This window comes from Limanda limanda, chromosome 13, assembly GCF_963576545.1.
Source record: "Limanda limanda chromosome 13, fLimLim1.1, whole genome shotgun sequence".
Lineage (NCBI taxonomy): Eukaryota > Metazoa > Chordata > Actinopteri > Pleuronectiformes > Pleuronectidae > Limanda > Limanda limanda.
Window position 1 is genome coordinate 18,709,645 of NC_083648.1, and position 24,756 is coordinate 18,734,400.

Here is a 24,756-nt window from a genome sequence, read left to right on the forward strand (position 1 = left end):
GTGTTCATTCCTTATTAACAAGAGTTTAAGCTTTACAAATGTAATGGTGTGAAATTCAGATATTCAGATTCTCATTTTAGGGTCATACTCAAATGGTTGAGCCAATAATCTCTTTCACTGGGATGTACTTTTTGTCGGTATAAATGGTTTTAGTAGCCTAATAAAAATTAGAACTTGTTTGTAAGCACTTGTGATGGGGGCAACATGTCACCACTATATTTTTACAGCTGTCTGAGCCTGAGCAAAGAGCAGTGACAAGAACACTGCAACAAAACAACAATCACACAGTGGGTCAGTTATTATCCTCGCTCTCTGCTGTCTGATTTATTTATGTAGTATGTCCTCATGGAGAATGAGGAGGTCAATGACTCTACAATAAATCCTTTCCATTTGCGTGTCAGGGGGCTTTTCCTTTTAAAATTGTCTGTGAGAGGGATGTTTTAAATGCAGGAGCTGGGAATCAAACCCACAACCTGCTGGTTATTGACTCCAGCTACTGATCTATAGCCGCCCACAACAAACCTAAAAGACCCAGCATTGTTGTCCTGCTGATTGAACGTTTTAGAGATTCAAACAGTTTAAGTTTGTTTGGAATAAAGCCAATCCTATTTTAATTGCAATGAATGGCAGCTAAAGCTTTGCTGCACATACGAGCATCATAAAAATATTTAAAAATGTTAGTCCTCTGTATTCAGCATCCGGCCTGTAGCTCCAGCTCAGTTTCCCCTGGTCAGACAAAGGGAATTCAGTTTTCAAATTTTTTCTCCATCTGTGTCCCACTTCCCTCCTCCAATTTTTTCCTCCATTTGTCCGTTTATTTTTTACCTACCGCTGTCCACCTTCTGCAAGAACCAGCCTGTGTCACTAATTGCATCTCTTTCCACCCCCTCCACCCCGACCTCTTCCATTCTGTCCCTCTGCCAGGTGGTTGGCCCTAACCAAATGGAAAAATATCCAGAGGCTGCTCAGGGCCTCACGGCCGCCTGCCCCCTCCTCGCTGACCTTTTGCAGTGGGCTAATGGGTCTTTAGGAAATCCACAGTAGCAGCCGCAGTGGGAAGGGTGGGATGAGGGGAAGTGGAGCGGTGGCGTTAGCTGAGGATTTTCAGGCTCCATTCGCCTCGAGTCAACTTAAGAAGCTCAGCCGGCGCTCGAATAAGAAACCCTCGGCTCAAAGTCACAGACGTTTATATTTAAATATTAGCAACTCTGTTTGAATGGGACCCTTCAGTTCTGCAAAGGCCCGTCTCTGACTCTGACTCAGGGAATCAGTTCTGTGCATGAGTCGAAATTCATCATCTGGAAGTTAGAAGTGGCTGATGCTCTGAAGTCTGCCGTCTTTCATACAGACATTAATTCAGTAAACAAGTCAGCGTACAGAGCTGGAATCTAACAGCTGTACCCACTGGAGACGTTCTGTATTCGACCTTGACACCATAGACTTGAGACAGCAAGTTACCTTTTCAAAACTTAATTATTCATGTGTGTGTATGTGTGTGTTCTGTGTCTGACTAAATGCCTCTGGTGTTTGGAGCTCAGTTAATACACAGGTTGTAGGAATTTAACCTCGTACATAAATTACATTTTTTCCATACATTTATTGATGCTGCTGCATGAAGAGAGACTTCAGGAAACGTGCTTCATTTCTTGCTCTACATGTCTGCAAGAATGTAAAAGATTTTCTAGTTATGTTAATTAACTCCACCAAGGTTGAACCCACTCAACTGAAATCCATCAAACTTGTTGTTTGGGTGCAGAATGATTCAGGGAGGTTTTTCTTTTTCCTCTTCTTCGACATTGCAAGATTTTTCAAGTGACACTCTAGTTTCCGAGAGTTGACTTTCGGCAAGGGCACAATTTTTAAGAAGACTGAATATTGGGTTTGTTTTGTTTGCTCTGTAGTGCTTGAATAATCCAAAGGGCAAAGGTGACAGCACAACCTCCATAACGAAGGTTATCACCTTTGTCCTGTTCGTGCTCGAGGTTTCTTCCCTCTTTCTCCGTCATTGAGAGCTTGTTTATTGTTGCAGCTGTTAGGATTTTCTCTGTAACGATGTAAGGTCTCCACCTTCCTCTGCAAAGGGCCTCAAGGTTACGGAAGATGTGATTTGACGAGATACAAATAAAATGTTGAACTCCATAACAAGAGTTCACGTGGATCCTACTCCTCTGCCAAACACTGTTCACTTGGTAGCGGACAGACTGTACAATGTGTCCATTATAGAATAAGAAGGTGTTTACCTTCATGTCAAGTGAGTAGATAGAGTAAATCAGTGCTTATGCTCCAGGTCCGGATCAGGGGGTGGATTTTTACATTGTAAGATAGGACATTTTGCCATAATTCATAATAATAATGAATGAATCTTGATTAAAAAACATCAGAAATGATGAGGGGCCTGCTATTTATGACAGTTTGCAATTTGGTGCAGATCCAAATAACTGTTGGGCCTTGGCCAATCGAGTCATTCATTTTACTGCCCAAAATCGCATTGCATTTCACCCAAATTGCAGTACCATTTAAAAAAAAATACTCCAAACAGAATACTACTTGTATATTTTTGATATATTTTTCAATCTCTCAATGTTGTCTTCTTTACAGAGCTGGTACACTTTTATAAATGTTCGACTACAGTGAAACATTTCTTTATACAAATACAGAATGGCAGCTTTTGAAACATACTGACATGGTAATAAGATCTACAGTACACCTTTTTTTTCAACTTTTGAAACACACACATGTACAGCATTATATCACATACATATGGACTGAGTTCAGAGTGCGAGGTGTTATTGTCGTGTTGCGTGTGTCTCACCTGCCCCTGGCGTGTGTCGGGTTAACGCCCTGGTCCCACGTGCTTCTCCTTTGGTCGTTTAAGGCAAAGAGGGAATACAACGTGGGTGAAAAGACAACTTGACAGGACTTCAACACAAGGACAAACACCCGTCTTCATTTTCATTGTGATCACGGTCGTCGCTTCCGCCTCGCTGTGGGTTGATTGTCGTACAGTACTGCAGGTATGAGGCGGAGTGCCCACTCAGACTCAGGACAACAAGGCAGTGAAGACAAGTGTAAGGAAAGGTGTTGCTGAGAAAATTCCCCCTTTTTTTTCCTTCCCCAAAAACAAGAGAAATTTGTTTCTCAAATGTGAAACTATAGCATAGGTGCATTCAAATGAATGGGTTCTTGTTACAGTTCAATTATCTTGCTTGGTCCCATTTTGTCTTTCTGTTGTGCACTTTATGAGTTAGTGAATCAACTGGAAAAACACCGACCAAGCATTTTGATTCTTAGAGAACACAATAAAAACCCAATGAAATGCTAAAGGAGAGACAGACTTTAATCTTATTTGTAATGAGTTATTGTGTTCTCCGTTTCACTTCCCTGCGAGGGAGACTCGCAGATCTGGGAGTGAAACGGTTTGTCAGCCACTGCTGCTGTACAATAATACATCTGATAAATATGTACACTCACAAACATACACAATCAAATGTGGGTCATCATTTAGGTTATGTAGAAAAAAAAAGTTTTTTCTTGGCCGCTGTCCGTCCTTCTCAGAAGAGAGAAGCGTGTGAACTTCAGTCACCCCAGTTCCTGGATCTGTTCTTCTTCTCCTGCTGGTCCTGCAGCTGCGGATGTGCCAGTGGCTGTCGGGGGGGGGCAGCTACTTTTTATACATTAGTCTCCAGGCCGTTCATGTCAATTGAACAGTGTTCCTTGTCCCTGTGCTCTCTCTTGCGATGGGAGGACTGGCCGTGCTTCTTCTTCTCTGCCGGCCGAACGCCCTCCTCCAGCTGCATCAGGCGGGCCACGTCCGGGGCAAAGTGGTCCTGCCTGCTGCCCGGGGGGGCCGGCTGGTAGCAGCCGTTCTTCTGGTTCTGGTAGGTCATCATCTGCTGGATGCTGATCATGGGTTTGGTCTCGCAGATCAGAGGCACCTGGTGGATGAGATGAGGAAGAGGAAGAGGATGCTCTTCAATACAAGGGACGTTATGTTTTTTTGTTTGATGGTTTGCAATATTAAAGAAAAAAAACAGAACTGATTTCCACAAAAACTTGGTGGAAGGATTCCCCCCCCCACACTTTCATAAACATTGTGAGATTGGGCTTTTTTCAAGCTTTTCCTTCATTTCCCAGGGAATAATTGATGGATCTTTATGAAAACAATCAGGCATGTTTAGGAGACTGATTTCTATGAGTGTGTGCAAATTGGTGAATATATATTGAATTTAAAGGGACTGTTGGTTATAGGCTGTGGTATGGGCTCCACTGAGTGCCATTCTTGTTAAGGTCGTTTTTCACACCTTAAAGTCCAAACCATGGTTCATGTCTTTGTAACATTTGATACAGTTACTTTTTGTTTCATATTTCAATTTACGGAGCACACTACAGACTTGTCTGACATCAGCGCGTAGTAGTCTTTCTTTCAATTTTGTAATTTTTGTTGTTGACAATTTTTTTGTGTGCAAGGTTGAATAACATCTCTCTTGGCTACTCCATCCACTATTCATACTAACTCTTGGCAAAAAATTAATTAAAGGTATTTCCTGAAAGGCCAAACCTCCTCCACCACCAAAAACCCAATTGACCTTCTACACACATGCAAAATATATAACTATATATTTTATATAAACTCTATATTACACCCACACACCACTTCTCCATCTCTTTTTCAAAGAGTAAATAGTACAGCTTTTTATAGGCAAAGGTCGAGACAACCTGGATCGTCAGTGATGAAATTGTGAATTATGAAATGATGTGCAAAGTGCAGACTCCTGCAGAGTCCATTAATGTGACCATGATGCTCTCACCTGCTCCCCCTCTTTGACAAAATCTTTTCTGCAGATATGAGCCATGATGCCTGTGGCCAGGGCGTCACCCATCACGTTGACCATGGTCCTGAATCGATCCCTACATGATAAAACCAAAACCATGTTGTCAATGAAGCTTTCGTTCAGGTTTATGCAACATAGAAGCTCACAGTATAATATTCCAGATGCATGAAGTAATGTGCCTGGTCTATTTGTGTGTATTTTGAAGAATTCAAGTGTTGCCTTCTAGTGAGTAGCATAAACATCATCATTTTGTTATTTCCCAAACATTGGTGACTTTGATTGTGTGCTATTCTCTGTGAAAAGACAAACCCTTACTTACAAGGCCCAGTCAACAGCAATGATGAGAGTGATGTCATCAGTGGGCAGACCCACGGAGGTCAGCACGATCACCATGGTTACGAGTCCTGCCTGTGGGATTCCTGCTGCACCGATACTGGCTGCAGTGGCAGTGATGCTGTGAGAACAGACAGAAGAGCAGAGTGTTTTTATTTTTATAATCTACAGAAAGAGATTCTCGAGAAAGTAATTTTTTTTGGGTTCTCACAGAAGTTGTGAGGGAAAGTACAGAAGAGTTTGTGAGAGGTAGAATTACATGACTGAAATAGGTAAACTAGGATTACAGCCCTGGGATTTTTTGCCTCTGCCAACCAGTGCAGTTCCTTCATACATTCTTTTCCAGACCGCTGGTCATAATTTGAAGAGATTCCCCAATGGCAAAGATATAATGGACCATATATAAAGAGACCAAAAATAAGTTTTACGAGGCCACAGTGATCTTGAGCTTTGTCAACCAAGATCTATTAATTCATTTTTGAGTCTTATTGAAAGTTTGTGCCAAATTTGAAAGAGTTAAGACAACCCAAAAAGATAAGACCTCCGGCCACTAGCTGTTACTGGCACGGGGGCATACAAAATATAGTGAGTACACAGACACTGATAACAAATAATCTCCACTGAAGAGGTTCTTCTTCTGCCCCTGTCTGCCTGTAATTTGGTTGATTTGTAGGAAAAATTCTCGGCAGAAAAAAATTTAGACATTATTAGGAAACTAATGTCTATGAGTGTGTGCAATTTAGTGAGGCTTTATTGAAGTCAATGGAATTGTTGGGCCTTTGAGGAGCTCTGAGTTCCATTCTAGTTAATAAAGTACTAAAACTCACTCAAGTACAGTTTTGAGCAATACTTGAATACTTCCATTTTAAGTTACTATATACTACTCTAGTTTTTACCTCACAAAATATACAATTACATTTCACTATAAATGCTCAGCCCAACGCACAGTGTCTTCACACAGAATTCATATTACTGGAAGAATGTGAAGACAAACTGCCTTGTGGCCGTGACAGGGGTGACTACTTGAGTTCAAAATCAGTATGACAGGAACTCTTGAAGTAATCTGCTGCACATAGGTGGTCATTGACCTTTCTCTAACAGGCTGCACCAACAGCCTGTCAAGCTTTCTACAACTGCACATGTCACACAGATATTTGAAACCACACCACATTTCTAGCCAGAGGAATAAAAACGGTTGCTATAGCCGAACTTGTCTACTGTAGCTAGCATAAGCATACTGGCTGAGAGCTCTCTCTCTCTCTCTCTGACTCATTTTTAAGTTAGAACCTTTCAAAAAGTGCTATTTTCGTAACAAAGAAAACTTCTACCAATGTCCTGCCCTTCAAAGCATCGAGCAGTTTCAAGCCTTTTGTCCGAGAGAAGGCGGGGATAAAGAGGGCCTACTCCACTGACCAGGCAGGAGGGGCCAATTGGAGGCATGCGGAGATGGAAATTTGAGGCAGAACAACGTGGCTGGAAACCAGCAGCTCACCGAGTGGAGAGCAGAGGATGTCTTATTGAGATTTAAAATACAGAAACATCTGTTACTGCTAACAACTGAAGATATGTTCCTAACATCCGCCGGTGGTTGTTCCCATCTGCGAACATCTACTGGCGGTTGGCATCCTTACTAGTGCGGAAGACCTGGATACCATCTTGTCCTATGTTCTAAAACTAATGTAACTTGTTGCTCCTAACATAGTTGGCAAACATTCCCCCTCTCACTCAGTAAGGAGCCAGTTAGCTGGGAGGGCTCACGTTTGCTATGTTGTGTCAGGCCTTGTGTTTAAGCAGATGTATAGGTCCATATTCACGTTCATCACAACATGCATGATTTCCTGGAAGGACGTCATGTGAGAAGAGATGCGGATGAATGCATAATTCATCATACATCGCTCAAATAAAATAATTATCATGCATCTAGGCGGCTGTGGTTGAGGGTAGAGTGGTCGTCCTCCAACCTGAAGGCCAGCAGTTTCGATCCCCAGTCTCATCCATTTGCATGCCGAAGTGTCCTTGGGCAAAATGCTGAACCCTGAATGCCCCCCCATAGAATAACAAAGTTCTGCGATTAGATGCACTGTATGAATGTGTGTGTGAATGGGTGAATGTAAAACTGTACTGCAAAGCGCTTTGAGTGGTCGTCAAGACTAGAAAATACAAAACCATTTACCATTTACCATATCTGGAAACATGTGTCATGTGATGCCATGTGTATGTTCTCTTGGTTAATATTTTATTTTTAAAGTCACTTCACTTCCTGTTTCGACCTTTGTCTCATTGTTGTCACGTCACTTCTTGTGTTTCCCGCCCTTGTGATTGTCTGCGCCTGTCCTCATGTGTGTCACCTGTGTTCAACTATCTCTGCCTCCCTTTATGTCTCTGGCTTGTCATGTCTCCAGTTCTGTTCATGTACATAACTTTAGTTCTGCGTTTTCTCCCAGTGTTGTTTTTGCCTTTTTTGGAGTTGGGATTATTCAGCCACCAGCTTCCTTCTAAAATGATGACCGCCTTTTTTCTTGACTCACTTAGCCCTGCTTCCTACCTACGTCTTAATTTGGGTCCAGCCTTTCACAAACATAACCGACACCCCCACAGACAGTATTTCAGCATGTGGATAAATCCAAAGCTTGCCAGGCCTTCTGTGACTAGTGACACTAGCTTTGACAGACTGTTCGGGGATGGTGTCGGTGAGAGGGCAATGGCAGAAAAAATATCTTGATATAACCTATGTTGTTGTTTTCGGCTGCGCCCATGAGGGGAAGATCACCATCTGCTCATTTGTTAGGCATATTTTTTTTTACTCTGGATGCCATTTCTGAACGACCTAGCATTGGAGGAACAAATAAGGACTGAGCTGCCAACCGCCAACACATTCCCCCACAGATGAAAGTTAGATAATTATTATTGTTTTTTTGGCTATGTACAGTGTCCTTGTGGCCATGCAACAAATATTTCTGGGGTCTCATACAAGTCCCCAGTCTTAAGGGTGCTATGGCTCGGAGCCTCCAGCTTGTAAGAATGGCAGATGAGGAGGGAAGTTGGGCCTGGGTTGAGCATGCAGATGGAGCCGCTTCCTGGTCAGCAGCCAAACAGCACGGGAACAGGATCCACAGAGGGGAAAATTATTATAATTCTGGCGTGACAAGGGAGATGAGTAATGCAGGTCATATGGGTCTTACAGCCAAGGGATTATGAGGGAATGGGCACAGACCGCAGGCATGAGGAGAGGTCTGCTAAATGTTATCACAGCAGGAAATGTCATCAAATTAGAGGAGGAACAGGACTTTTTTTCTGGGTGGACTTGTTCACCTGGGGCTGAAAGTCGTAGGGTGGTGGTACTGGCCGGAGGGGGTCTGTTGGGTGTTTGTGTTGTCTGTGAGTCTGTCTGTCTCCCTGGGGCTTCCAGACTGATTTAGCAGAAATCAGATCAGACTAAGAAGCTCATATGAGGCGTAATCTGTGTGACATTTACATATATGTGTATCGAGTAAATCCCATCATATTTTTTTTATTAATCAGAATTAAACCAAATGTGTGATGTTAGATAATTCATATGTTGCACTCAAATCACCGCAAGTGTGCCTGCACCATTTGACCCAAATGAAGTTTGCTCGTGTCGTCACACTTTAGGAGGGGTGGTCCTTATATGCAACAAGTGCTACTCAGATAAAAACTTGACCCAGCTGTATATGTAGTCATTTCAAAAGGAAAAAGTTTGAAATATCAGGAAATGCATTTATTCACTTTCTTCCAAAGAGTAGAGGAGCAATTTCCCCACTGCCACTCTCATGTCTGTCTGTTAACATGAAGGCTGTTAACTTATCTTATCTTATCTTAGCATAGCATAAATACTAGAAACAGGAGGAAACAGATGAAGGACTGTGCCTTAGTTTTTCAAAAGGTAAATCCACCCATTAGCATGTCTGAAACTTGCTAATTAAATGTGCAGTTGCCTGGCTACTCCAGCGAATAACCCCAGAAAATGTTTCAATGTTACATTTTTAAGTGAACTAAGGTTATCAAATATCTTTCAACAGGTCATGAATTAGTATGTTTTCCAAAATGCCAAAATGACTCAGACCCCTAAACAACAATCAGAAACCCCAATTATCCCCAGGGTTTGCTGTATCACACAAAGGATATTTATCTGAGCTAGTTTGCGAAAAGCCTGTGGTGCTATAAATTGCCCTGTTGCAACTTCTGTCCATTATTACCTTCACCAAGGAGGTTATGGTTTAACCCCTGTCTGGGTTTGTTTGTTTGTCTGTAAACAAGATCGCATGGGGGAAATATGTGGCTTGGGTCAGGGAAGCACCCACTCATATTTAGTGCAGATGTAGGATTCAGTTTGAAAAATAGGGGCAAAGAAAATCTCAAAATCTGTACAGGGAAGACTAAGATGTCTTATACGCTGACATATAGTTTCTAGTGAAGGTCAAACCACTCTAGACACAGGCTTGGAAATCTCCCAAAGGAAAAGCCAGATGAATCTTTCATTTGCAATATTTTTCCTACATGGTATATGTCTTTCAACTCTTTTAATATCTATTATATTAGTTGCATCCCCCCCTTAATCCCTGTGCTTTTATTTGACTTCCTTAAATTAATACATCCAATAAAATCTATAAAGTGGTAGAAACATTTAATAAAAACAGCTTTTCATTTGACTCAAGAGCTCAGAGAATATCCTTCATATTGTTCAACCTTCCTAACCTGCTGACATTTAAAACAGGTAATGAGTCATAATTTTGTTGGTGTCTGCCTCGGGCTAAAATGAGCTGCTCTTACCTGATTGTGATGATCTGCCCAAAGTCAAGCTCATAATTATTCACTTGGGCGATGAAGATGGCTGCCACGGCCTCGTAGAGAGCGGTGCCGTCCATGTTGATGGTGGCACCGACGGGCAGCACGAAGCGGATGATGCGTCTGTCGATGTGGTTGTTCTCGAGGAGGCACTTGAAGGTGATAGGCAGAGTTGCAGAGCTGCGAGGGGAAAAGACAATGATGACAGCTCCTCTCAGACAATCAGATCAGTCTACGAAATACCTCTTGTAAGGAGCTGCGTTTATCGGCTTTATATAACACGATGTCAATCATGCAACAAAGTCACAGAATCCATTTGTTACAAGTAGCTCTTGTAAATCTGGATCTGCTTGGCGTAAATGCTTTTTCTCAATATATGAGTTCAGTAGATTCATTCATTTTGATGGAGGAAAATTGCTAGTATTTGAAAATGTGAAGAAGATACGGACTAACTATGAGTAATGCTGCTCATCCCTTTGAATGGCTACAATGTGCTCTGTTGTTGGAAAAGCCCTATTCTACAAATCTCCAATCCAAGCATAAAATACAACCTTGAGGGGGAAAACAGAAATCACAAACAACCTCCACAAACGATATTGTGTGGAGGACCAGTACATTTTTAAAACTATAGTGGCAGAGTGGATGCACATGGACGAATGTCATTCTCCTCAGACTCTGAGGGAAATAGGCCAAAGAGTGAAAGACAAGTTCTCTAGAGAGAGAGAGAGAGAGAGAGAGAGAGAGAGAGAGAGAGAGAGAGAGAGAGAGAGAGAGAGAGAGAGAGAGAGACAGAGAGAGAGGGAGAGAGAGAGAGATGAATTGAATGACACTTATGGGTACCCATTTAGCTGCAGGTGGGACTCATTATCTTATACATAGAAATATGATGGGAACTTGATTAAGTGGGTTTATTCTCCATTACTTGTTTGTTCATGAATAAATAAAGCAAATCAGATTCCTTCCCCCTGAATTTATAAATGATGATAAAGATAAATCCAGTGTAGTGCGTAGTTGAGAAAGGTCTTTTACCTGGATGAGGTTGCTAAGGAGATAAGCAGAGCCTGTAGGATGCCTCTGATGTAAACAATGGGGCTCTTTTTAGTGATGAAGAAGTACATGGCTGGGAGGATGAAGAGCCCATGCAGCACCAAGCCCATTACCACGGTAATGGCGTAAAAGCCCAGCTTCTTCCCCATGGCTGAAGGGTCGTCCATCTCCAAGATCTTTCCGGCAACCAGGAACACAATACCGAAGGGGAAATACCTGGGAAGGAAAGAGGAGAGGGGAGAGGAGAGGAGGGAGAGGAGGTAGAGCACAAGTTGAGGTTATCAGCCACAAGAAAAGCTTTTCTCAAAGTGCTATTTCTCGCTGCATGCGTCTGACAACTCTATGAATAATAAGTATAACATCTTTCAGAGTGTTCAAATGTAAAAAATAACCAAAACAAATTATGAATTTGGTTCCATCTAAAGTTTGGATCATAACAGCAGCAAAAATGTTGTTTCTACACTAAATACCAGATTAAGATATGAATGGGCCAAAATTCCTGTGGACACACTCCTGAATCTTGTAGAGAGCCGTCCCAGAAGAATGGAAGCTGTTACAGCTTTTGTCCATATAGTGTGTTTCGTTCATACAGCCAAGCAATGAGTAATGGCTAAAAGTGAGAGCTTCCTAATAGTGTTTCAGCTAAAGCTAATCGATCATCACTACAGTTATAAGTACTAAATACTTGTTACTTTATTTTGGTGCTGTTCACTCTCATGATAACAACTCTTACCAGATGACTATGGCAACAATCTTCAACACTGCCTCATTTAAACTCTGGCAGAAGTTGACCAGAGCGCTTCCATTGGGTCCCATTCTCCCCAACATTATTCCTGGATAAAAAAAAGAAGAAAACACAACATCAAAATGCTGCATGTAGGAACTGAATAACATCTTGAGTACACAATGTTATATAAATGTATTCATATATTCAATTATATATCAACAATATTGCATTTAGCAGATGTAAGCAAATGTAAATTAAGTAATTTCTTTGTTCTCTGCCTCCCTCAGGGGAATAAATACAAAATAGTTTTCTATTAATTATGCAAAGGTGTGTTTGTGCCGAGACTTCAATCACGCAAGTAAGTAGTATGTTATGTGTGTGGAGGTGTGTGTGTGTGCTTGTGAGCTCCGTGCCAACTACTTACCCATGGTTGCAGAGAAAATAACAATCCCCAGCACATTCATGCCTTCGCTGGTACCGGGGGATGTTTTCATGATGACGTCAGGTGGCGGTGTGAGGTCCAGGGAGAAGTTCTGAATGTCAGTGCCGTTGTCATCCTGGATGCCGTAGATGTAGATCCTGCGCGTGGTGGCCTCATCCAGGAGCTGAGCCAACGTCGGTTTGGGGATGAGTTCTGGGACTCTCTGTGTTCGATACTTTAAAAACAAAAACATCAGAATGAACATGACACAGAACGTAGATGTGCGAAGCAGCAGATTCTCTCAGTGTGTCACGTTATAATACCAACATCTACATGCTGTCAAAATGGTATTTACTGGTAAAGATGGGCAAATTTGTCCGTTCCTATTTGATTATACTTTAATATTCATCTAATAAAAAGAGTTGCAGAGTAGAAGAGAAAGTCAGAAATATTGCTGCCTCAACATCATTGGAAATTTTTGGGGGATGCCATCCCCGCCAGACCAAATTGAATCAAAATCCCCCCCCTTTAAAAAGTGAGTGTCTTTGCCTTCGTCACTTCAGCTTACCTGTTGAAATGTAGCTTGAACGAGATTGGCTGGAAACATGTTGCTGTGGAGGAGAATTGTAGGAAACATGTAAGTCCTTCAGTGTATGGCATCAGTCACCACAAAAGTAACACACGTGTCATTTCAATGTGAAGCACACATGCCCTTCAGCTACAGAAAGAGATGTCGTGCAAATAATAATAATAATGATAATGACATCAATCTATAAAAGCGCTTTTCAAGAGACTCAAGTACACTTTACATTTGTTAGTAGTGAAAAAAAGAACAAGGCAAATTACTCAGACAAAACTGCATAGACAAATGCTGAGTGCAGGTTCACAATAATGAATAAGAGTACAAAACAACATGTCCTTTTTAGAAAGCATCATTCATTGTCAATAAGGATTCTTTCCTGTGTCTCTTGGTTTTAAAGTGGCTTTGGAACAAATCAGTGTGAAACCATGCATCACATGCAATATGTTCATCCTCAGAAAGAGTGAATCTGCAAGATATCAGCAACTTCAACAAACCTCCTCCCTCTACCCCTGAAAGTTAAGTTCCCTTTTTTCAATTCTCTTTGAGTTAATCTCTTCCCTTTGTCAAAGGTATTCATTTAATATGTGTAATTTAATTGATTTACCATATTGCAATTTCATGCACATTTCCCTCTGTAATTAAGTGCTCATATGTAGTTGTGAATATGACTGATTAACTGATTGTTCTCTGTTCTTTACCCAGTTTGAGATGGGGCATGGTTCCATAGCCCTGGAACCCTGCACACTATGGACATAATATGATCATATGAGTGGGTGGTTGGAGATTTAGACTGGAATCACTGTAATTCAAATCTCCTACAGCTCAGTTTTTTTCAAAAGAAGTCTGAGGATTACAGCACAGCTTCGTAGAGACTGTACATAGTAGAGGAGAAGGTCAGCGATATGAAATACAAGTTCACAATTATGATGCGGGAATTATCATTTCATAGATTCTATTCATTATTATTCAAATAATCAACAGAATTTCCTAACGCTACTGGTTCTATCAATAGGACAATGTGGCTCACGTCCACATGATGAAGTGTCCTTGAAGCCTGAGAGACATATTTTAAAGCTATTTATGATAATTAAAAAATTGTGTACCAGTAATAATTAATTCATAATTCAATGTAATGAATTATTGAAAACAAACTACTTTAGATTGAAGAAGACCTTTGATGAATCAAATACCAAAGGTAATAAACACAATAATTGTGGACAGTGGAACCTGATTATTTTTTTAAACTTTGACTCAACCTTAAAGACATTTAATCAACACAATCCGATTAAATCAGTTGGGGAAAATTGAATCTATTTATTGTAACTTTAGGTTATAGATTATTATCATGTAGAGAGTCTATTCTTTTTTTAAATATATATTTGAATATGTAATCAATACTTAAAATGCACTGATTAAATCATAAACAGGAGGGAAATGCAGCCCCCTCCCTTTGTGGTGCAGAATATGACTGAGTGATAATAACGCCTTTTGAGTACTTAAAGCTTTATGGACCAATTTCTAGTTATGTCGATGGACATTTGATCTCGACATAACCTTTGGCCATATCGTCCAGCCCTATAGCGCAAACTGCAGGCTGCTGAATAATTGTGTGTCATTCCACAATACATACATTACAGATGCAGAAGGATTAAAGGACATATTGCATTTTACAGCTCATGCATTAAACAGGGTTACATTAAAGAGTCAGAGAGAGTGTGGGCCCACATTATGGTGCAGGTCAAAGGGTCGCAGTGAGTATTCTGCACGGATTTGACCATTTAGCCATTCAGCAGCCTGTCCTCGGTCTAAGACGGCAAAGCAGGCTAATGAACCACTCTGACCCCTTTGGCCCTAATAAATCCAAGTATGCACACATTCATACATACTGGGCTCATTATACATACTTATCACACACTCTCACACGTAAACACATGGCCAGAGACAGCCCAGCCCGTTTGTGAGAGGACCAACATAGTATGCATGATAGATGAAGGCTGTAAAGAAGCTTTGCGAGTTAAATCCAAAGCACAGCTGTGCTCTGTGACACACACACAAACACACACACACAAACACACAGACACATACGAAGACTTCACCAATGACACGTGATGAGCACGTAGGGCAATTTTATAGACTCAGAAAGTTTATTGTCTTATTTTGTACATTTTGATTAAAAGTGAGTCATTCAAAAAAAAGAAAAAAATCCACCTTGATTTGATTCTGCTATTGAAACTCTAAAATGTTAACAATGGAACCAGATTTGAAAAGATGCTGTATCAAAATATTGGTTTTAAATGTCAAAGTCTGAGATATTTTTTTTTTTTATGAAAAACACACAGTTTTGAGTTTTCTGCAGTTCACAGTGCGTCGATGTCGATGCCTCAGTAGCTCTCTGCTGCCTTTAGCCCACTGACCGACTGTCACACTGACACAGAGGCTCTCAGGCTCTCGCCTTATTGTCATGTTTCCCACTGTGGGTCCGACCTAGACTCACCTCTAACCTATGCCTCGAACGCAGCACCGGTCCCTCAGCAGCACTAATTAGCTTAGCACGATAACCCACTGGTGCACGAGGCTCCAGGCTTTACGCTCTGACCTCGAGCACATGAGAGCGCACGCAGAGCTAGAAATGTACAATCGCAGGTATTAATAGACAGGTGTAATGACAAGGTGTTGTGCACGCAATCAAATATAATCCTCACAAAGTTTGCATGTCTCTCTCTCTCAGTCGTTCCCAAGGTGTGAAGTAGAAAATTATATTTAGTCTCAGTGCTTGTAAATAGTCACGAGTACTGCAGTCAATATTTGAGATTTCATTTGCAAATTCATCTCAAACACAAATAAAATATTATCTTGCATCTCTCGATTATCTTTTTTGGTTTCATTTTGGTAAAATATATCCCTGTGTTCGATTTCAGTAAAAATTTCTGCAATAATATAGAAAATCACATAACAACAAGAGAGCCTGATCCCATGCCCACAGGCTTTATGACAGGATATTTCTATAGAGCACTGGTTCCAACCTTTAAGGCTTGCAATCCTTTATAGCCAATTAATGCCTACTCATAACCTTACATAATATGTTGTATATACCCACATGAGATGAGCTTGAGCGTGGTGATTCCTTCCCACATGGTTTCTTTCAGTGTTGAAGAGGTTAAACTCTCCAATATTTTAGAAGAAAATGCTTTTTAAAATTTCTTTCCTCTTCTTCTCTTAGAGTATAACACATAAACCACTAAGGTTTTCATGCAACCAGGGATGCTGTCTGGTGCTTGTTATATTTAATAGTCAGTCTTCGACAAACATACAATAGATTCTCATGAATGTTCTGTATTTAAATTCATGTCATGTACATGTCTCTCTTTGGCCCTTTGTCTCTTCGGTGTGTGAAGGCAGAGTCGTGACAACGATCATGCACCTCTCATTCACTCTACCATGAGAATGAGTTCCATCTGAGCGAACTGACACTGAGTGAGCGATGGAGGAGAAAGGTGACGAACTCTTACCGAATGAGATCCAGCAGGGCGTCAGCCGAGCTGGTCATCGGCTTCTTGCTCTCCTCCGAGTCCTCCTTCTGGGCAGCGCCACCCGGGTGTATGATGTACACCATGACGATGCCCACTACCACGGCAACGAAGGTGGTCCAGAGGTAGTAGGAGATGGTCATAATGCCCAGGCGGCTGGAGCACTTAGCGTCCAGGGCGGCGAGACCAGACATCAAACTGACCAATAGAAAGTAGGGACACAAACAGACAGACAGAAAGAAAAGCTCATGTTAGAAATTGCATTATCCTTGCTTCAGTCTGTGCAGGATATCTAAATTTTTCCCTGTAAAAGTATAAACAAAATTTTGGTATGTCTTTTGAAGTGTGTTTTCTCTGCTACACGCTCCTCTCCTCCTCTCGTCTGTGGGGCCATACAGAGCTTTGCAAACCTTCCCCTTTCTATGAGGTTGAGATATAAACGTGGGTAATCAAAACATCATCAGCCGATGAGTGCAATTTGCATTTAAATGGGGAAAACCTTGAATAGCGCTGTTATTGAGGCATTCATTTTCACTGTGCCATCATGGAGACGTATCGCTGCAACGTTTCAAAAAAATGAAAAGTGTATAGAAGTGTGTCGAAGAAATGGAAAACGAAAAACGTGCAGGCAGATGTGGTTTGTGGGAAGATGTTGATGAGATGGCAACAAAGGAGAGTGAGGAGGAGGAGGAGGAGGAGGAGGAGGAGGAGCAGGAGGAGGAGGAGAGAGAGTGTCAGCCTGTCAATTTTAAAAGATGAGGGATCACAAGATCATGAGGGTGCGTTTGTGGGAGTGTGTGATATATGTGTGTGTCAGCAGACCATCCATATAACCCTGTATGTGACTACACATATGACAGTGTGAGGAAGTATGAAAGTGTCAGGAGCAACAACAATTTGAAAATACGTGTGGACAAGGTCTATTCATCCATTATCTGTACCGCTTATCATTTGAGGGTCTCGAGGGGGGGCTGGAGCCGGTCCCAGCTCACACACCCTGGACAGGTCGCCAGCGTATTACAGGGACATACAATCATTCACACTCACATTCACACCTATGGCCAATTTTGAGTCTCAGTGTCAATGTCTTTGGGTACATAATATGTTTTCCCAAAAATGACTTGGTACCGAATCAATTTAAGCCACACTCGGTTTGGACAATAGCCTGAGAGAACTGTAGCAAAAAGTGTAGAACCACAGCTGCTCGACTGGAGCCGGAGACATTACGACAACAAGGGCAGACATGAAGTTAGAGTATTTGCCAGCAAAAATGTAAAGATGTCGGTGTAAGCTAATATGTTAGACTAATGTTTTTATATTTCACCTAAAGTCCATTCGCTGAACTGATATGAGAGCTGTAGACGAATAATGCCCCCAACTGGCAAGGCAAGAGTTGTCCTCATTTTGTCCCCACAACATAGCGAACACAACACAGAGTTTGAAGTGAAGTTTAAGCCGGACCGGCTACATAGGCAAGTGGCTTGAAGAGAATGTTTTCTCTCTCTCCTCACAAAGTGTTGTCTCATTGTGGGAACTGCTGGGTGTCTCTTGAGGTAATTAATAATAATAATAAAATGTCATTGAATTAAGTTGAATAAAAATCAATGCTGTGTAGTTGTGGCAGTTATAGTTAGGAACTTAGTGCTGCAACACTGGACCTGCTGGAGACCCCTCGCTCAGCCACACGAGGCGCCATTTCAAGCTGACGAACTCTCCAGCCTCCCCACACACTGCGCAGAGTGTCGTTTCGGAAACATTTAGCCTGTTAAGAAGAAATCATGGTCGAGAAATTCTTTTCATAGCATTACAGATCAAAATTTGATAGAAAATAAGGACAAAACCTCATCAACGGACAATTGTTTTGCTAAACACCAGCAGTCACTTTAGCCAACATAAGCTACGAAACAACGATGTAGCATCAAAACTCTTGAGTGTACTGGGGCAGGTTGGAGGATGTTAAACTCATCATTTATTTCTTCTTTCAAAAGCTTTACAGTCTCACGTTAAAGGACCATTAGAGATGTGGTGTAATAGAACCCACTTATATTGCCTCACTCTCTTCGATAACAAGCTCTCCAGCGTCAGTGTGGCACCATTTATCTTCCAATAGGCCACTTCCCTGTGTCACAGCTGTTACATGCAGTCACTGCTAAGACAATCCCTCTCTTTCAGATTTGTAGTAGATGAGGTGCAGCTCAATGTTTGCAGGGATCTGACCAACTGAATCTTCTGCTGCAGGGACAATGATCTACAGTTGACCCTACAATAACAGGACATTAAGCAAAAGGACATAACAAATGTCATCACCTTCTACTGCTTTATTTCCTCTTTATGCGCTTTGGCTGATGCTGCCTTTTCAACAAGTCAAGCAATCTCTCTATTCATAGATTCCTATCCCTTCTTACTCCAGTGTCCCTTTTATCACTTCCCTCTAGCACTGGCCTTGATCTTTGTTTTCTTTGAGTCTTCCAGGAGGTTACTGTTCTTCAATAACCCAAGATATCACTGCAGCTGGATTGTGCCCTTGGCTTCACTGACATGTTGAATTCACAAATCTCTGCATGATTATGTGCAATCTTTATTATGATATTGTTGTTAGTATTTTAACAAATGAAGGAAAGTGAAGTGTTTGGAGGTGAATTGCTTTAACTCAGACTGTGCTCTACTATACTCCTGAATGACCACATGGTGGTTTTGTCCTTTGAATACAATTAACAAATTGCTACCTCTGGCATGTGAAACTCTTAGATGAGATGTATTAGTTTAGATGAATGAGATCATGATGGAACCAGTAGATAAAACAAATGTAATGAGCTTGCTATAGCCAGAATGTGATGCCAGCCAACCTTATCACAGTCATTACAGAGTGCAGTAAAGGGATTAGACGATCTCAGGCAAGAAAATCAGGAAGTAGAAATCCAAGTAGAGGTTGATTCATGGCACAACAACAAAACATCAATCTTCTGGGTAATGGCAGGCAAACAGTTTCAACTGGATGGTGCTGCGCTGTGTGTCCAGATGTTTGGTGCCGAGTCGACATTAATATTTTTTTTCCCTATTGCAGCTGTTTTGGAAACTACGAACTGCAGCCAAGAGATCAAAGAGGGAGAACAATCATATTTGCTATGCCAGGGATTTACCTCCTGACCTTCTCCTCCTCCTCCTCCTCCTCCTCCTCCTCCTCCTCCTCCTCCTCCTCCTCCTCCTCCTCCTCCTCCTCCTCCTCCTCCTCCTCCTCCTCCTCCTCCCAACTCTGTACATATATCTGATGATAATATCACAGTCACATTTTGTATTTTTGAGGGAAACTAACCACAATATGGAGCCACTTACCTATAACATTTAATTGACAGCTTTATTAAACCGACAAACCTCTGCTTTATTATTCAAATCACCTACTCATTTGCTAAAAATATTTGTTGGATGTTTTAACATGTAGAAATGTTTCATTTGATAAGCACTGTTTTGTATTCTGTATTTTATTATGCATAAATTCCTTGTTAACAGTTAGATGCTTCACACAGTGCTATAATTTGTATTATGTAGCCAGTGGTAGCTCATTACTTAAACTCAAAATTTAAACATTAACCATTTTGGTTGAAGTAAAAAAGGCTGTGAAAAGAAAAACAATATAACTGACAAAGCATTTTAACTGCTCAAATTAAGATCTATGATCAGATACTTTTGTAACAACAGTGGGATGTATTTCTACTCTACTCTATTTTTGCTCTGTTTTTGGTCTCCCCCACCCAAGTTTATAGACATTTTTTCCCTAAAACAGGTGCCTGCTATGGCCAAAAATGACTTGGAGAGAGTAATGATGGGATTGAAGTTTGAAGTTGTGTGCCAGAAAACTGAAACAGTGAGCTGAAAACACTGAAACGCTCCAGAGATCTCAGGGAACTGCAGACTTGAGTGATAAATCTTCCAGGGCACGTCACTGCAAGCATCCCCCTTTCACACACATTCAATCATGTCATCCAATGTAATAAATGATTAAAGCAGCTTTTAAATAAAGCCATACTTGTGACCCCTCATTAAAGGTCATGGCCGTCACGAGTAGCATCTTCTCTGTCCCTTTAAACGTCTTGTGACCCCTCGGATTGTATGACTGGACTCCATACTGAACACCGGTATCTACACTGAGATCTCCTCCCTCTGCTCTCTGATGTCTGAGTCAAGGTGGGATTAGAGTGTCACCTGTCATGGGTCGCTGCTTTAATTGGGAGGATTCGATAACATGTAGAGCAGATCTGCCACAAGGTTTTGGGCCATGTGGGGCTTACAGTCCTCAGTGCTTGCCTTTCGTAAGGGACGCAAGAGCATTACAGTAATCCCACGATGTAAAAGAGAAGGCAAAGGCTCCTTGGAGGAGGGTTGTCCATGACATCCACATGACACTGTGGCTTTTGCTTTATCAGATCAGAACAGGCACCGGCGATGCTCTGGTTGATGGCACTCTCACAATATGATGTTGCAGGAGTATCTGTGGTCTATAATGTCACACTTTAAAAACAGTCTCAACCCAGAAGCTCACAACAGCTCTGACAACGAGTACAAGCCAAAAATGCACCTGCCACAACATGGAGTAGACAATAAATCAAATTATCATATTCTATAGTCAATCCTCTTTCAGTCCATGAACATATGAATAACCTGAGCTCACTGAGCATTCATACGTAGGATTTGTTTGTATGGCAAATGTCAGTTTGTGTCAAATGGAGCGATGCTTGTAAGCTGTAGTTCAGACAATCAACTGGAGCTGCGCTGCTCCAGTCATGTGACACGCATCTCTGTCCACAAGCCTCTATAATTCATAAAAAAGGTCTATTTAATCTGCATTTCCCATCCCCTCTCTTGCTTGAGTATTGCTGCCAGTTGATTCAGCCCCTCCACCAATCCAGCATCCACCTGTAGCTCCGACAGTGGGGTTATAAATATTTGCTCACTGCCATTATATCTGTCATATCAGGGGGTAGTGATGCAATCGCAGCTCAGACTGCAAACACTATGTTCTGCTGCAATATGAATTTCTAACTTGAGTTGACTGACTTATCATTTTAATTGTGTGTGCTCTGTGTACACCATCATTTAAACACAGGGCTCAAGGACACACTTGACATCCTGCTGACAAGAACGACTTTGAGTGCAACCAGTGCAAATTAAAGTCTGGGCAGGTTGATGTTAAAATGCTCTTTATTAATTATAAACTGTTCCACCAGTTATGTAGAGAAGCAGGGGAAAATGACATGTCAAGAAAGCCTTTAAGGATTGAAGAGATCAATGATTTCTGACAAGAGGTTTCTGCTCTTCGTTAACATCAGTCTCAGTCAGGAGGGAAAGTCCTCACACCGCTGTGTATTTAGCCGTCTCCTTGTATGAGGACATTATAAAAACAATACTTTATTAACCTTTACTTAATCTATCTAAAGAACACCGAGCACACGAGTCTCGGTAGAAAAAAGAAAACCATGTACAGTCTGCAGATAAAAACAAAGCCAGCTGTCATTTAATGAAGTACAAACACCAGCATGACACAAAATCCTGCATGTGTTATATATGTCTCTTGTGTTATTAACTCAACCGCTAATAGAGGACTGTAGCATCTGTTTCAAACCATATGTTGGTAGAAAAAACACATTTACTGCAGAGTGCTAAAGATTTAAACCATAATGAAATTCGATTTAAAAAAAAGGTCATGGACCTTGCATTACACAGTTGAGGTTTTAGATCGAGAAAACGTAGATACCCAGGCGTGGTCACACCAGGAAGTGCATTTAATAACAAAAGTGGTGTTCATTTGTGTATAATGTCTTTCTGATGTGTAAGTTTCATAAACTTAATAAAACAATAATCTCACTGACTTTCTGTTGAGGGAACCACTTCAGCCAAGTGGAACTTTGCTAGGATTTACTTTACACCTACAAGCAAATTCTCTATTCATGGTCATATTTCATGTCTATTTTCACCTTTGGAAAACCTGCCGTGACCAGGCCGCAAACTGAACCTCACTCTTCTTACACATGACAGCAATACTGAACAATACTGACGTGTGCTTCATGTGTCCAGCCAGACGAAATCGAAATGTCTGGTTGTTTACTATATTGGAGACACTTTTGAATCTATCTTACCCTTTTACCCTGTCGATAATGCAAGCAATTGTTGGTACTTTCCTTGAGCGATGTCTCAAAGAAATTTCTATGAAACCAGGTAATCGATCACTCTGCTGTTGTGTGAGCACTGGAATCCAGCAGGCATATACGAAAAACCTGTCTACGAAGAATAAATATTACACACGTCCTCCTCAGCATATGTGACATTTGAAATCCCAAATTGGAGGGGATGATAAGAAAATCAAAGCAAGGTAACCCATTAAGAAGAAATTATGGGAAATACTGTATGTGCTGCTCCAATTAGAACAAATTTAAAAAAAATGTTGATTGTTTTTAATTGAAAGATGTCCCCTGCACTATAGAAAAAAACATTTCCGCCTGTTTATAAAGATGGGAACAATAGCCGTTAAGAGGACACCCACTGCAGATTAATCACTGTACATTGATTGCGACTTTCTGAGAAACAAACGCCTACAAAACCCACCTGCAAGCTGGAGGTAATTTATTCCAGCCTTGGAAAAAAATTACCAGAGCAAACTATGACCGTCAACACTCTGAATATGGTTTGGATCGACCATATGTTTGTGCAAATGATGGATATCATTAAAACTGCTCTTCCCCTTTGACCTTCAGATCTCAGCCAAAGCATTGGGGAAGAGCTTCAAAGGGCGTCATGAAAAATGTCCAGGCTGTCTTAAACTAGATACAGCAAATAAACTCAATGAAAAAAATGTTCCTCTATTTACCTTTCCATGTTAATTACAATCTCAAAAAGAAAAGGTACATGGAACATAAGGGAGCAGTGGGCGGAGCGGCCATTGATTCTGCATGACGCGTTCATGGGATAATCTGGTTTCCGCTTTGGCCGGTGTGCAGATGGCCCTGGGAGAGAGGAAAAATGCGAACGGGCAGGCTATAGGGCTGGGGCGGATATCCACCCCTAGATAAGCCCTTGTGTAGTATGCGCCATGGACCACCCGGTCTCTGCATCCTGATCCAGATACACTCTGCTGTCATCAGCGGCCATGACAGAGAAAGAGGAAAGCAGAACATCAGCCAAGACTGTAGCTGTGTCTTTTGTTGGACGGACCAAACCTGCTGATTTCAAAGTACTATCTGTGCCTTCATGATCCATTATTGCCTTCACTGAGTCACAGGCAGCCCCCCGGACGACTGAGTGCTCTGCAGACTCAACAGCCAGGGCCGCAGGAGCCCATGGTCAGAGTGTTAAGTGTTTGCCCTGAGTGCTTTTACGTTCCCATGATTTGAGGTAGTTTGTCAAACTACATTTGCCCCCCCCCTCCCTCGCCTGCATGCACTGTTTCAGATTAGATGTAATTAAGATCTGTTTTCCTCACGTGCCTCACGTTCGGCGGGGACTGAAGTGATCTCCTGCTCTGAATCTCTGGAACTGGGGGAATGGAGCATGTACGTGAATAAATACACAAATGCATGATCTTACTGCCGTTTGCCATGCGCTGAAACTGTCTTGAAAAAGACTGGAGGATATACACGAGAGAAAGCCCCAGGAAACACTGACAGATAGAGAGATGTAGACAGAGAGGGAGACAGACAGAGACAGAGAGAGGCAGGGAGGATTAACTTCTCATCCAGTCTTTGCTGTTGCATAGATTGTAAGTAGCTTATTGCACAAAGCAGCCTGCATGGAACCGGTGCGTTTGCATGATTTGTTTTGGGAGTTCTTTTGTGCGTTGGACATGGTTGACCTCGTGCAGGCAATTGAGAGCTTTGGAGGAGAATCTGGCATCGTGTGTGCGCATCAGAGCGTGAACATCCAAAGCTATAAAAGGGCAATGAGTTTACTTCCATATAAACATTGCTCTTTAATCCTTGATGTTAAAAAAAAGACAAGGTAATTGGGTGCAGTTTCATCTAGGTCTGACTTTTAATCTACAGTAATCACCATGCAGGGACACAGCCAGAGGAACAGATCCTGAAGGTTACGCACGAGAAAAGCCGTGTGACGCTGAAAATAAATTTGATATTAAAATTAAACTGTCCATTCAAAAGAAAGTCCTTAATACGGGAACATACTCTTTTTGTATTGTGGTTGAATAAGATGCAAACCATTTCTGTTTGCCACTTTAAAAGAAATGAATGACACTAAATTTGGGACTGTTAATCCTATTGTACTGTTAAATTTGTTTTATTCAAATGAAAGACTTATTTAAACAGTCTATCTTAAATCCATTTCCTTTTTTCTTCTATGTTTAATTTCAAAGCTTTTCTATGTCTTGTTTAGAGCCTTTTGAATTGCCTTCTTGTAGTTGGAAGGCACTGTACATATAAAATGTTATTTCCAACATTTCTTGTAGGTCTACACTAATTAGAAGCGCCTGAACCTAA

At 41.4% G+C, this 24,756-nt stretch overlaps 1 protein-coding gene across 1 annotated transcript in view; it reads right to left on the reverse strand.

Moving 5' to 3' along the window:
* Window positions 1-3,668: 3,668 nt before the first annotated feature.
* Window positions 3,669-24,756, reverse strand: part of slc1a7a (solute carrier family 1 member 7a) — a 30,073-nt gene continuing 8,985 nt past the window's right edge. Inside the window, exons 3-11 of the mRNA XM_061084460.1 lie at window positions 16,259-16,474; window positions 12,735-12,777; window positions 12,170-12,401; window positions 11,752-11,851; window positions 11,001-11,234; window positions 9,957-10,151; window positions 5,152-5,286; window positions 4,809-4,908; window positions 3,669-3,935 (exon numbers count right to left, since the gene is read on the reverse strand). Coding sequence (XP_060940443.1) covers window positions 3,669-3,935; window positions 4,809-4,908; window positions 5,152-5,286; window positions 9,957-10,151; window positions 11,001-11,234; window positions 11,752-11,851; window positions 12,170-12,401; window positions 12,735-12,777; window positions 16,259-16,474 — 1,522 coding nt within the window. The remainder of the gene's footprint in view (window positions 3,936-4,808; window positions 4,909-5,151; window positions 5,287-9,956; window positions 10,152-11,000; window positions 11,235-11,751; window positions 11,852-12,169; window positions 12,402-12,734; window positions 12,778-16,258; window positions 16,475-24,756) is intronic.